This window comes from Salvelinus sp. IW2-2015, linkage group LG32, assembly GCF_002910315.2.
Source record: "Salvelinus sp. IW2-2015 linkage group LG32, ASM291031v2, whole genome shotgun sequence".
Taxonomy (NCBI): Eukaryota; Metazoa; Chordata; class Actinopteri; order Salmoniformes; family Salmonidae; genus Salvelinus; species Salvelinus sp. IW2-2015.
The window spans coordinates 26,231,642-26,247,011 of record NC_036871.1 but is presented as its reverse complement, the minus strand read 5'-3'; the positions used below and the strand labels follow the sequence as shown (position 1 = coordinate 26,247,011).

General features: G+C 46.1%; 1 protein-coding gene and 1 long non-coding RNA gene across 5 annotated transcripts in view; one reads left to right on the top strand and one right to left on the bottom strand.

Annotated features, from left to right (window-relative positions):
- The window catches only part of LOC139023449 (uncharacterized), a 763,591-nt gene that overhangs the window by 675,578 nt on the left and 72,643 nt on the right, over positions 1–15,370 (top strand). The window lies entirely within an intron of this gene.
- LOC111957132 (phosphatase and actin regulator 1-like) overlaps positions 1–15,370 on the bottom strand; it is an 85,555-nt gene that overhangs the window by 10,512 nt on the left and 59,673 nt on the right. For 2 of the 4 annotated variants that reach the window (XM_070436640.1, XM_070436638.1), the window contains exons 4-8: positions 8,888–9,094; positions 7,223–7,631; positions 4,430–4,626; positions 4,202–4,358; positions 880–944 (exon numbers count right to left, since the gene is read on the bottom strand). In XM_070436640.1, the coding sequence (XP_070292741.1) occupies positions 880–944; positions 4,202–4,358; positions 4,430–4,626; positions 7,223–7,631; positions 8,888–9,094 (1,035 nt within the window). The remainder of the gene's footprint in view (positions 1–879; positions 945–4,201; positions 4,359–4,429; positions 4,627–7,222; positions 7,632–8,887; positions 9,095–15,370) is intronic. The other 2 variants (XM_070436641.1, XM_070436639.1) reach the window with 1 other exon arrangement.

Genomic DNA, 15,370 nt, shown 5'->3' with positions numbered 1-15,370 from the left:
TCAAAAAGGAGGAAGAGGACTGAAAACATTCTATACTTGCTAATTCAAAACACATTACAGAGTTCTGTGTTAATTGCCTAACTATACCACTGTAGTCTTGGTTTGGAGTGCCAGTCCAAACAGAATGTTCCATTTGATAAATGGGCGACAGGTAGCCAAGTGGTGAGCGTTGGGCCAGTAACCTAAAGGTTGCTGGTATGAATCCCCGAGCAGACTAGGTGAAAAATCTGTCAATGTGCCCTTGAGCAAGGCACTTAAGCTTAATTGCTCCTGTAAGTCCCTCTGGATAAGAGTGTCTGCTAAAATGTAAATAAAAGGCATGCCCCATTTATTTAACCTAGGCTATGTTGTGGGGGAGACWAAAATTTCAGGAATGGCACACCCCGCTTATCCTCTCCGTACACACACACTGCCAATCACAGAGCAACCTCTGGGAGACCAAGGCACTGCTGGTAAACCRGTCTTTGATGAAAGCAGAGGAGCCCAAGCTGCTATCGCCTGCCTGCGTCTCTCTGATACGGAGTGTGTTTGAGCTGAGAAACCAGCCTCCTTGGCCCTAGCCAGAATCCTGAGGGAACCACACCGCCTTGCCTTCCTCAGATGAAGGAGAGAGAAGAAAGGCAAGATGTGTTCCACTGGCTCCAGGATAAGTAGGCCTCTGAAATAACCAGGGCAACTGTGGTTCGAGGCGGCTTGCATAAAATACTTATTAAATGTGGAATAATATGGTACATTAGGGTAAGTCAAGTCACTGGGAATAGTTGTACAAGGGATAACATTAGTGGTTTAATAGTGAGGTGATTATTATCAGTAAATTGAAACTGTCTATATAAATGATAATATGTTAYAATGATAGGTTCAGAAGGTAGAGGTACATACAGTACTCACGTTTCAGGATATTCCTCTGTTCCAGTTCCTCAGCACTGGGCCTCTGACTCAACTGCCTGCACAAACACAACCAAACACACAGTCAAGTCAACAGTCAAAATCAACCTGAGATGGATAGTACAAAAACCAAACATGATAAACCCCCTGAACAACAAAGCAAACGTTGTCAACTAGCCAAATCTCCATAGATGACAACAGTACTAAACATGGGCAACTCAACCTACATGGATAGTAGGGCTGGGAATTGCCAGGGGCTTCACGATACTTAGGTGCCGATACGATATGCATTGCAATGCACAAGATTTTATATGTATTGTGATTTGATGTTCTAAACATATTGCTCACTATATGTCAGCTGCAGAGAGACGAGAGAGCATGAGGAAACAAGTTTTGATCAGTCATGGAATAAGTGCTAAAAACATGTTGGCTCACTATTTAAAATGATGGATAAACTATAGGATGAAAAATCAAGAGTTGTGGCATAGGTACAGCCGACTGGTGCTAGTTAACGCTACCTAGCAAAAAATACATATTTTTTTTAACAAATTTATACTTTGAGTCTACAGAAACGCATGCAAACATGGATATTTCGCAGTCAATTTAAACTAAGCAGCTCACTTTCAATTTCTGTGCGCGTTGTCTCAGGACAAAGTCCATACCCAAATCACATGACAATTTGTTATCTGTTTCTCTTCCTACTCATCTAGCCTGCGGTAACTTCTCTTTTAGAGGACTCCATCCAGCCAGTGTTATCTAAGTGACATTTTGAGTGACAGCTTGAGTGCCAGCCAGCACCAGGGTGATAGCTATGGCTGAGTTGGCATGTCAGGACGGATTGCATCTCAGTCACTACAGAAATCTACATCTATTCTTTGACAGACATGAATAGAAACTGACTGGATTCAAGGCAGTGAGCCGCAATATTCTGTGTGCAGGGCTCATTCCTTTATCTCAGTTATTTTATTTAGACCAGTATTTTCAAGGTCAGGATGTGCAAATCACCCTAATTTATTTCCAGACATAACACCAGTTACGAAATCTGGTTTATTCACACAAAAGTATATGCTGTAACAATAGCATACAGCACCACACTATACAGTTCAGTCAACCATGCCCATCTCTCTATCCCTGCTCCTAGTTACTTTGTTTAGGGAAGTCACATTAAGATTTAATTTTTTTTCTAGTTGATCCAGTGACTTCTGCACCACGGAGGGGTAGAGCAAGAGATATGGAGAAAGAAAAAGAAAATAGGGGAGTGAGAATGTATGACTGTTTGCAAGCAGTTAAAAGATGAAGAGTCTACGCTATTAAAAGATTCCATTCCTAATTTATGCCAAGAGAGCGAGAAATCTTGTATCAAATTTCTTTGACATCAAGCGCCTGACATGATTGGCTGAATATGGTATGACATTCTAACAAGGTTGGTGAAAATTCTTTTCATTTGGGTTTTTAGGAATAAGCTCTGAACACAGCAGAAGTAGCTATTCAGACTGAGGTTTCTGCAGGAGCCTACATGAYGGGCGTTTGCTGCTACAATGTCCACGACCCAGAGTTACTCAAGTTACAGAGAGACTGATTGGTTCGCCTTGTGTTGCCTCATCTCAGTGTCTCGCTTGGCTGCACGCGTCCCGGAGAAACAAGACGGTGAGTCTGCCGGGCGTCTCCACTTCTGCTCAGCGTTCTGCAGATCTACACAGACACACGCCGGCGCCGACCTCAACCCAACCTCAGACAGTCTGACTGACCTCCGCACTTGTCCCAAATCATAAATTCATCATCGTTATACAAGAGGCCATTGCCATAATCATAAGGAATTACACAATAAATTATGAAATTACCAATATGAAAATCTATTATACCGTCTATTAAGTCTCCATCACAATAAGGAGAGAGGAGGAGATGGCTAAGGTCACAATGACCTCCTTCAGGATTAGAGCCATCCATTTGTATTGGCGTGCCACAAAGAGATCTGCTACAGAGGAGCACAATGCACATGGCAAATAGCATGAAATTGGGAGTCATGACGTGGATAGTGTGTCCCAAGTGGCACCCTATTCCTTATATAGTGCACTGCTTTTGACCAGGGCCCCAAAAGTAGTGCAAAACATAAGGAATAGGGTGCCATTTAAGATGCRTACAATGGCACTGCGTAAAGGATACAGAGACAGGGAGCATTCTGGGAACAACATAATGCCTTCTGGGAACAACACACCATGTGCCAATCACAGCATGGAATAGTGGCAGAGTACGCCCTCTTCTCTTTCACATTAAACCATGATGTTCCCTCTCTTTAACACCCAGTCATCTTCTTCCCTCTTCTACTCCCTCTGTTCCATCCTGTCCACCTCTTCATTTACTACCATCTCATTGTTTCCCTACTGGCCAGGCCTGTTCTGTCCAAACAGCATCCTGTTCAGTGATGGTAGATTCAAATCAAACCATAGATTCATTGACAAAGACTGCATGGCTMGGTCATGTTCACCTTGGATTAAAAAGAACCCATCTGTATATTGCCATATTCAAATTGAATGTGAAACAATGAAAAGTGTTACTGCTGTGTTTATATGAATGTGTAATCACTTCATATGGGCTTCTAAGGTGTCTGTTCCCTTACCACTGAATGTGTGTGCTGGTGCTGTATGTGTGAGAGCTGTTGGTGTGTGTGAGAGAGAGAGAGCCGYCAGTATAGCGAGTGTGTGGAGGAGTGGTGTGGTAATGCCTTGGCACATGTCACCGTGGTGATTCAGTGAGCGAGGGAGGACGGCAGGCAGTGGGAAGAAAAGAGGGAGGGAGAGAATGTAGAGCGAGACGGAGAGTTGATGCATTGCTGAAATTAGGTCAGCTCAGTTCTCAGCGCCCCTCTTAACGAGGTGGAGGGTTAATCTTTAAACGGATGGAAAGAAAATACAACTAAACTGATGGAAAAGTGTTTTGATAAAAAGGAGGCTTCCATTGCGCTTTTAAAAAGCCAGATTAGTCATAGCTAGTTATGTTAGTGGGGATATCAGACCATTTTCCCAAAGTAGGTCACAGTGCAATATTTGGCTGTTGACAACCGTTTCCTGAAAGCTCTGTTATAGAGGAGAAATGGACACGCCTTTCAAAACACATTTCAGAAGAGGCATGCCTTGGTCTAGTGCTACATTAAAGATGTTGAAGATATTTAACATATCAAATGGACACGTCGCTCTATTTATGAAAATACAATGGCGTCAACAGATGAAAACTGAAAAGCTCAACTGAAAAGATCCTGGTCCACCTTTCAATACTCCTCGGGCAGGTTGTGTGTGCGCGCGTGTGCTCCCTCTCTCACCGTGTGAGCTTGGTGCCTATCTGCTGCCTGGACTCCAGCCTCTCCTCATCAGTCTGCATGGGCAGGATGTTCTTCTCTTCCAGCTCGCTCTTAGATGGACGGTTACTCAGCTTGACAGCCAGAGAATCCTTCCTCAACACTTTCAGACCCAGGGTACCTAGACACAGACACCAGGAGTTAAAACACAACATTAACCTAACGTGTGTGTGTCCACCATGGTGATCTTACTTGTAAAGAGCGAGTCATCATCCTCGTCATCATCTTCATCATCCTCATCATCCTCATCATCCTCGTTTTTGTACATGCTGGGCAGGTCCTCATAGTCAGACTCGTTGGGCATGTTCTCTTTGTCGTCCTCGTCGATGACCTCAGAGGGCACCTGGCTTCTGTCCAGAAGACTACACTGACCAGAATGCATTGCATTGCTGCAGGGAGAAGAGGCCATGAGGTAAGTGTTAATGTTAGTGGTAATGATGGATAGAAGAGATTAATATGAAGATTCAATCTACCACTTTTCCTTTCCCAGTGTGAATCTAATGGTTGCTATAGAAATGCAACAATGTGCTGTAGAGAGCCACTATGATCATGACTCTACAAGTGGTTGACTCATTCCCTATCTCCTGTGTAGTCATCTGAGAAAATGGCAGTCTGGCTGGAATTGCCTTGACGCAGTCGATGTGCGAGGTCGAGGCTGTGCCATTTCTGGATCATGGTCATTAGCACCAAATTGTCCACCTTGACTTGCAGCCATTGAGCTAGTGAGACAGACAAACATATCTGGTTATCCGAGCAATAGGTTCCTAGCAGGGAGGTCAGTCTGACTGCCACATTAGCCTACATACCATTAGAAAAGGTTGGTGACCACTGATCGGAGTCAAAATCATTTTCAGCGTCAAAAAGCAAGCAGAGATCTAGCGTTCAGAATAGTTTAAAAACACTACTTGAAAAAAATGGAAGCCTATGCAACATTACCTTATAATTAGGATTGTGCTTATAGGATTGTGCAGTAGACCTAATACATTAATCACAGCATATTGGCTATACTTGGTCTGCCAGTATTGTTATTCTCAGACTATACTATATTATGTATCAAAACTCAAGCTTTGATAAAAAAAATAGATAAGTTGTATCACTTGTGAGGCACAGCTGAGCATAAATTGAAATAAATGATTTTACTGAACTGATGGTACCAGCATCCGATKCTCAGTCTCAGCGGAGGGAGAGCGCAGCAGAGGGCACCTGCTCTCTCATTTCCTCCGGTGAGACTGACCAGAGGGGACAGTCGTCCACCTGATGGCGAAACTCGAGTCACACCACATTATTTCTACCTCATGCACAAATTCATGTTGTTCCTATGACCAGAGAAAGTGAAATATTCCTCAATTTTAAAATTGACGTGAGCTACTAATAATAAAACGCAGGCCTAATGATAACTAATTCATTCCAGATGCAGTGCTGGTTGTAGCGCGAGTGAAATTAGGGAGAAGCACATTATGTTTTGTAAAAGTCTTGAATATTTAAAAAAAAACTTTTGACAGTGCTGTATAAAAACTTAAACATGAACTCACTCAAAAACAGTATTCTTTGACAGTCTCTCTCTGGTCAATGTTTTAAAAGTTATGAAATCTCACGTAGACTAGTATCAAACTTTGCTGTGGGGTTGTGGAAGCTGTAGGCACAGTGATTTGAGCTATCCAATTGGCCAGCACAGTAGGCACACTTGATTTAGCTCTCCTGGGTCGCCGGGTAGGCAGTGTTCGTCCCTTCAGATAAATGAAATGGTTCGAAATGGGAACACCTTGCCTACCCAGCACGCTGGGCTTCTGAATCAAGTGCACCTGCCGYCAACAGTGCAAAAAATAGGAACGCAAGGCTTTATCGTTGGCTTTTCTACAGAAATGTTTGGTGATTGACTAGGAATGCCTTGAAGATCACGGTTGGTGACCACTGCATTAGATCGTTGCCCATATCCTTCACATCACAGACCATTCAGGTTCAAAGAAACAAAGTTGTCAATCAACTGGGTTGATGAGGGGCTGGTTCCATACTGTAGTCAGTTGTAGAGCGGGGTTTAAATCTACATATCAGACAGCCCACACTGCTATCACGCTATGACTAATCACAAGCCCCTGCTGTGAGAGCCCACTAGGGACCATTCAGCTCACCATGAGACACGCAAAGCAAGCAATCAGAGGACCAGGGAGGGACTGTGTGTGTGCATGAATAAGAGGATCCCCTGCTGTGAGATGGTATCATACTCATGCATACATAGTCAACCTGAATGAATAAGAGGTCTGATATTTGGTTGCAGAAATAAGAGATTCTAGTTGTTCTACACTACCCCTCTACACATGATATTCCAGTCTATACAAATGATACGATAATACTGGCTGTACCAACTCAATTCAGTTGAAAGATAAGGGAGAACAGCTGATCGATTCATTCTGGTCTAGTTTTTTTGTCCCAATTTTGAGATATTTGCGACCAAGTGTTACATAAAATAGAGAGAAATTACGTCCAATTCCCCAATACATTTCTCCGTATTCATTTGGCCAGTGTCTGCTAGGGGGAGGGAGGACAGGCTGTGGCATCAGTTGTGCCAGGCTTGCCTCTGGAGGCGGCCTGTGTGCCATGGTGCCACACAGTCTGCTATCAAAGTGGGCCACTCTGTCGCAGTGGAACGGGGCGAGCTGGGTCAGACCTCTACATCAAAGCCACATGGTGGCAGCCTGACCCCAATATCACCAGGCAGGGGTGATCTGACCTACAAACCAGCTGGACCCACTATACTGAACAGATAGTGTGTCTTCAATACATACAAGTCTTCACATTTGATTAATTTACCTACGGTGAGTGTCGGAGACAGAAATATATGATATAGAACGGATGTTACACTTCACTCCCATCATAAAGTTGTACCATCTAAACTCTTCATTTCTACCTGCAACGTCCTGAACAAAAGCTATACAACCATAAAGATACATAATGGTTTTATTTAATAATGTGTATACAACAACTCACTTCTCCAGCCTCTGCAGGTTGAAGGCCAGCGTCTTGTTGAGCTCCTCGATTATGCGGCTGGGGGCATGGCCTTGCATGGAGCCGTACTGCAGATGGAGCTGGTGGCCTTGGTTGTGTGCGTGTCCGTGGTTATGGTGCTTCCCACCCACCTGGAGCCCCTGGTGGAGGTTGGCTAGGGATGTGAGATGCGAGGGCTGCAGAGGGCCATGGTGGAGGGGATGGCCTTGGAGGTGGCCATGGGGAGGGGGGAACTTCGGCTGGGAGAAGGTGCTGAGGGGAGAGGGTGAGGAGCAAGAGTTGTCCATTCCCCCTTGAGGCACACAGATCATCACTTTCTTGGGAGGTAGAGGAGGAGATAGCTTGCCTCCCTGGCCTGGCATACAAGGCAGCTTCATCTGCTGGCAWGAGTCTGGACAGAGAGACAGATGAGTAGAGAAAGACAGAAACAGGTAAACATCAATGTAACTTTTTTCTGAATAGCAGTAGCAGGGAGTGGAGTGCTTTGACATGTTCATTCTTACACCATGTCTTTTTTTTTATTTTACCCCCTTTTTTCTCCCCAATTTCGTGGTATCCAATTGGTAGTAGTTACAGTCTTGTCTCATCGCTGCAACTCCTGTACGGACTCGGGAGAAGCGAAGGTCGAGAGCCATGCGTCCTCCGAAACACAACCCAACCAAGCCGCACTGCTTCTTGACACAATGCACATCCAACCTGGAAGCCAGCCGCACCAATGTCTCGGAGGAAACATCGTAAACCTGGCGGCCTGGTCAGCGTGCACTGCGCCCGTCCCGCCACAGGAGTCGCTAGTGCGCGACGAGACACTAGCGACCTGCCGGCCAAACCCTTCCTAACCCGGACAATTGTGCGCAGCCCCATGGACCTCCTGGTCGCGGCCGGCTGCGACAGAGCCTGGGCTCGAACCCAGTCTCTGGTGGCACAGCTAGCACTGTGATGCAGTGCCACCCAGGAGGCCCCTTCCACCATGTCTTAACTGGTAAGTATAAGTAAGACTACAGATTAATGTGTCCTGACCAGGGAAAACGCAGGGCTCTAAGCACAATCACCAAGGCATATTGTAAGAGACGGGCAACAGTTGGATAGAGCAGATCAACATGACAGTGTACAGTAGAATGTCCAGGTTTGATTGAGCAGGGARAATTAGATTAGGCTATTGCCACTTCTAGCACAGACAGGCAGACAACAGCTGACATGGCTACACTGGGACTTAATGTCACTAATCTCTCCATCCGCACAGACACAGTGTGTGCGCGCATGTGTCTACTGATATAGGTTTATGATTATTCAACTACATAACTGTCTGAACAAACTTTCACTGTGTGTGTGTGTCTCAGAGCTCTGTACTGTAAGCCATTTGCCAGTTCAGTCAATCGTCTATCTCGGTATTCAGTCCCAATGTCCCAGTTGTTGACAGGTCTGGGCCTTAGGTGTACACCTGTGTTTCTCCTTCCTCACTCTCAGGGGAGACAACTACAGGAAGAGCCTGACTCACACCATCCAATCCACTTTCCCTTTGTTGAAGGAGCTCAGCAAATCTCGTTGTGGGTTTCACACGTMTTTGGCACATTAACAGTGCCTTTGTATTAGTCTAACAAGGGGCATGAGTGGCAGGGTCACTGTAGTTGTTGGTGTGTGTGTGCTTACCTGTGCTGTGGTTGGGGATCCTGTTGAATGGTTTGGGGGGCAGCGCAGGGGGCTGTTTGTGGTACATGGGGGTCTTGGCGACGTTGTCCTGAACGTTGCTRGGGAAACCAACAGATTTCTTGGAAGGCAGGACCATGGACGACTTCATACTAGAGGGCTCCCGAGTGCAGACTCCACCCTCCATCGAGGATCGGAACTCCACAGTTGCTGGAGAAAGACAAACACCAATTATAAACATAATGTACAGACAACTGGAAATGAACGGTCTACAAAGGTGAAGAGAACTAATGTGCTGCATCATGCAAGTGAACATGAATGATATGATAGTGACACACAGAGTACACTAAACATTAGGAGCGCCTTCCTAATACGGAGTTGCACCTATCCTTTGCCGTCAGAACAACCTCAATTTGTTGGGGCATGGACTCTACAAGGCATCGAAAGTGTTCCACAGGGATGCTGACCCATGTCAACTCTAAAGCTTCCCATAGACTCTGAACAGCATGGCGCCGACAGAGATGGTTGTTCTTAGGAAACTATGCAGTATTTAGTTATTTTTATTGTATTATTTCTTACTTTGTTACCCCAGGAAATCTTAAGTCTTATTACATACAGCTGAGAAAAACTATTGGATATAAGAGCCACGTCAACCCACCACCCAGGAAAATGGATTTAATTCCAGTAGGCGATCCAAAACAATGACACCGCAGAAGGGGCAGACGAAACGGCCACCTGGCCAAATTCAAGCTAGGGTTGCCTTGCAGAGAGACAGAGATTGTAACATTCTGTTTCATGGAAACATGGCCCTCTCGGCATATGTTGTCGGAATCGGTTCAGCCACCGGGCTTCTCTATGCATCGTGCCGACAGAGATAAACACCTCTCTGGGAAAAGGAAGGGCAGGGGTGTATGCTTTACGATTAACGACTCATGGTGTAATCATAACAACATACAGGAACTCAAGTCCTTCTGTTCAACCAATCTAGAATTCCTTACAATCAAGTGCCGGCCATTTTACCTACAAAGAGAATTCTCGTCAGTCAGTCACAGCTGTGTACATTCCCCCTCAAGCAGACACCAAGACAGCCATCAAGGAACTTCACTGGACTATATGCAAACCATATATCCTGAAGCTGCATTTATTGTAGCTGGGGATTTTAACAAAGCAAATATGAGAACAAGTCTACCTAAATTCTTCCAGCATATTGATTGCGCTACRCGCATGCGCAATCCCCTCAACCACTGCTACTCTAACTTCCGCGATGCATACAAAGCCCTCCCCCGCCCTCCCTTCGGCAAATCCGACCATGATGCCATCTTGCTCCTTCCGTCTTATAGGCAGAAACTCAAACAGGATGTACCAGTGACGAGAACCATTCAACGCTCGTCCGACCAATCGGAAGCCACGCTCAAGATTGTTTTGATCACGCAGACTGGAATATGTTCCGGTCAGCCTCAGAACAACATCGACCTATACGCTGACTCGGTGAGTGTGTTTATAAATGTCTGAATATAAACAGTGTAGCTGTTCCCTCCGCAAGGCAATCAAACGAGTGAAACGCCAGTACAGGGACAAGGTGGAGTCGCAATTCAATGGCTCAGACATGAGACATATGCGGCAGGGTCTACAGGAAATCACAGACTACAAAAATAAATGCAGCCACATCAAACACCGACGCCACGCTTCCAGACAAACAAACACTTTCTTTGCCCGCTTTGAGGATAATACAGTGCCACCGTTGCGGCCTGCAAACAAGGACAGTGCCCCCCTCTCCTTCTCCGTGGCTGACGTGAGTAAAACATTTAAACGTGTTAACCCTCGCAAGGCTCCTGGCCCAGACGGCACCCCTAGCAACGTCCTCAAAGCATGCGCAGGCCAGCTGGCTGGTGTGTTTACGGGTATATTCAAATCGCTCCCTATCCCAGTCTGTTGTCCCTACATGCTTCAAGATGGCTACCATTGTTCCTGTACCCAAGAAGGCAAAGAACTGAACTAAATGACTTCCGCCCCGTAGCACTCACTTCTGTTATCATGAAGTGCTTTGAGAGACTAGTCAAGGATCATATCACTTCCACCTTACCGGCCACCCTAGACCCACTTCAGTTTGCATACCGCCCCAACAGGTCCACAGACACAATCGCCATCACACTGTTCATTGACTACAGCTCAGCATTCAACACCATAGTACCCCATAGCTCATCATCAAGCTGGAGACCCTGGGTCTCAACCCCGCCCTGTGCAAGTGAGTCCTGGACTTCCTGACGGGCCACCCCCAGGTGGTGAAGGTAGGAAATAACATCTCCACTTCGCTGACCCTCAACAATGGGGCCCCACAAGGGTGCATGCTCAGCCCCCTCCTGTACTCCCTGTTCACCCACGACTAAGTGGCCATGCACGCCTCCAACTCAAATCATCAAGTTTGCAGACGACACAACAGTAATGGGCTTGATTACCAACAACGACGAGACGTGGTGAGGGCGGAGGTGAGGGCACTCGGAGTGTGGTGTCAGGAAAATAACCTCTTACTCAACGTCAACAAAACAGAGGGAGCACCCCCCGATGCACATTGAAGGGACAGCATTGGAGAAGGTAGAAAGTTTGAAGTTCCTCTGTGTACWCTTCACATACAAACTGAAATRGTCCACCCACACAGTGTGGTGAAGGTGCAACAGCGCCTCTTCAACATCAGGAGGCTGAAGAAATTTGGCTTGTCACCCAAAACCCTGACAAACTTTTATAGATGCACAATCGAGAGCATCCTGTCTGGCTGGATCACAGCCTGGTATGGCAACTGCACCGCCCTCAACCGCAAGGCTCTCCAAAGGGTTGTGCGGTCTGCACAACGCATCACCGGGGGCCAACTACCTGCCCTCCATGACACCTACAGCACCCGATGTCACAGGAAGGCCAAAAAGATCAAGGACATCAACCATCAGAACCACTGCCTGTTCACACCGCTACCATCCAGAAGGTGAGGTCAGTACAGGTGCATCAAAGCTGGAACCGAGAGACTGAAAAACAGCTTCTATCTCAAGGCCATCAGACTGCTAAACAGCAATTACTATCACAGATATCCTGCTGCCTACATTGAGACCCAATCACTGGTCACTTTAATAAATGCATCACTAGTCACTTTATACCATAATGCCACTTTAATGTTAACATATCTTACATTACTCATACCACATGTAAACTCAGCAAAAAAAAAGAAACGTCCTCTCACAGTCAACTGCAGCAACAGTCAGTCAGTATCTGGTGTGGCCACCAGCTGCATTAAGTACTGCAGCGCATCTCCTCCTCATGGACTGCACCAGATTTGCCAGTTCTTGCTGTGCGATGTTACCCCACTCTTCCAAGGCACCTGCAAGTTCCTGGACATTTCTGGGGGGGGGGGGAATGGTCCTATCCCTCACCCCCTGATTCAACAGGTCCCAGACGTGCTCAATGGTATTGAGTTCTGGGCTCGTCGCTGGCCATGGCAGAATTTACATTTCTGTCTTGCAGGAAATGCACAGAACGAGCAGTATGGCTGGTGGCATTGTCATGCTGGATGGTCATGTCAGGATGAGCCTGCAGGAAGGGTACCACATGAGGAAGGAGGATGTCTTCCTGTAACGCACAGCATTGAGATTGCCTGCAATGACAACAAGCTCAGTCCGATGATGCCAGTTCTTGCTGTGCGATGTTACCCCACTCTTCCAAGGCACCTGCAAGTTCCCGGACATTTCTGGGGGGGGAATGGTCCTATCCCTCACCCTCCGATTCAACAGGTCCCAGACGTGCTCAACGTGCTCACCACCTCCAACTCAATCCCGCTCCAGAGTACAGGCCTCGGTGTAACAGTCATTCCTTCGACGATAAACGTGTTCCGATCATCACCCCTGGTGAGACAAAACCGTGACTCGTCAGTGAACGGCACTTTTTGCCAGTCCTATCTGGTCCAGAAATGGTGGGTTTGTGACCATAGGCAACGTTGTTGCCGGTGATGTCTGGTGAGGACCTGCCTTACAACAGGCCTACACGCCCAGCCACTCTCAGCCTATTGCGGACAGTCTGAACACTGATGGAGGGATTGTGCGTTCCTGGTATAACTCAGGCAGTTGTTGCCATCCTGTACCTGTCCCGCAGGTATAAAGGTGTGTACAGACAGTATGTGAATATAACGGTGTGTACAGACCTGTCTCTTATACACATCTAGATGTGTATAAGAGACAGGGCCTACTCCGTTCAAAGGCCTTAAATATTTTTTCTGGCGCCTTCACTCTCAATGGCACCCATACACAATCCATGTCTGAATTGTCCAAAGGCTTAAAAATCCTTCATTCACCTGTTTTCTACCTTTAATCTACACTGATTRAAGTRKATTTAACAAGTGACATCAATAAGGAATCATAGCTTTTACCTGGATTCACCTGGTCAGTCTCATGGCAAGAGCAGGTGTTCTTAACGTTTTGTACATTCAGTGAGAACATACAKAAATCCTCCCAGACAGGTGTTTTGCGCCCATCGTTTCTTGTTGTGTCAACCGCAACGCACCAGAGCGCCTTGTTCCCGTCGCTTCAGGTCTGACAGCTTCTATTGGACCAATTCCTCACATATAAAAAAAAGTTATGAAATGGTTGCATAATGACTGCAACACCTTGGAGGTGTAACTGGGAGACCTGGTAGGGAGACAAACTGATGTATGACACATGGGACCTCATATGGGCTGTCAGATGAGAAAAGTCCCTATTGTGACCACAAGTTAATAGCAGTAGTGCAACTTTTCTTGGTTGACTTTCAAAAGCCTTTTCCTCATGCACACTGTCAGGTAAGAGACCGTTGTTTCTAAGGACCACGAAAGCTGAGATGCAATGAGTAAGCCTAATACAGCACGAGCCAAATCAGGCTGAGAAACAGTCGTTCCAATACAAGGACAAGGTTTGAGAGGGATCAGACAATCCTCTCCCTTTCCCAGGTGCTATCAATACAAAGGATGAAGGGTGATTTGGAACACAGTAGGCTACTACAAAAACAACCATTCATATTGTAGAAAACAACTTACGTTATCACTATCGCTGTAATTTTCATTAACCAACACTCCCATGTGAGTGCTACAGTAGGAGGGTTTGGACACAGACAGTTGGGGTGTTACATTAAATCCAGGCACATGCAGCACCACTCGTGTCAGCCAGTTAAAAGCTGATTACACGCCAGCAGCCAAATCAGAGGAGAGATTAACAAATGTTTTGGGAACTGATGTGATTAAATCAATTCTGATTAATGAAATTCAATCTATTTTCCCTTTCAAATGACAGCTAATGGCAAGTCTCATAAGACCTCCATCCAGAAAACATACATCAACCATTTATGCCAGCAGCACTGGCAAGGCACCTCCTACTCTGTTCAATAACTCAAGTCATACTTAATTTCAGGTTCTTCAGTGATGAGTATAAAAACTACTTACAACTATTCCCCACAATCAGAACAAATCATTTTCAGCATAAGAGAAAGTGGATTTTCCCCAAAATAGTTAAGTGGTGATATAAACTAACAAACAAACAATCTTATCCAGGATGAGACTGGATTGGTAAAATGGAAAAAAATAAACAAGCTAGTCCAGTGACAGCAGATGTATTATTAATCAAATGGCGAGCCGGACTATTTGCTTCGAGCCCCCTTTATTATTTTTTGCAGTGACTCTGCACACTCACTGGTCAAAGGTCAAAGGAATTGTCCAAAAAGCTCAGAGACAGRATTGTGTCGAGGCACAGATCTGGGGAAGGGTACCAAAGCATTTCTGCAGCATTGAAGGTCCCCAAGTACACAGTGGCCTCCATCATTCTTAAATGGAAGAAGTTTGGAACCACCAAGACTCTTCCTAGAGCTGGCCGCCCAGCAAAAAACTGAGCAATCGGGAGAGAAGGGCCTTGGTCAGGGAGGTGACCAAGAACCCGATGGTCACTCTGACAGAGCTCCAGAGTTCCTCTATGGAGATAGGAGAACCTTCCAGAAGGACAACCATCTCTGCAGCACTCCACCAATCAGGTCTTTATGGTAGAGTGGCCAGATGGAAGCCACTCCTCAGTATAAGGCACATGACAGCGCGCTTGGAGTTTGCCAAAAGGCACCGAAAGACTCTCAGACCATGACAAACAAGATTCTCTTGTCTGATGAAAACAAGATTTAACTCTTTGGCCTGAATGCCAAGCATCACGTCTGGAGGAAACCTGGCACCATCCCTACGGTGAAGCATGGTGGCGGCAGCATCATGCTGTGGGGATGTTTTTAGTGGCAGCAACTGGGAGACTAGGGAAAGATGAATGGAGCAAAGTACTGAGAGATCCTTGATGATGTCCTGAGCGCTCTGGAGCAGGTTCTCAGGCTGGGGTGAAGGTTCACCTTCCAACAGGACAACGACCCTAAGCACACAGCCAAGACAATGCAAGAGTGACTTCGGGACAAGTCTCAATGTCCTTGAGTGGCCCAGCCAGAGCCCGGAAT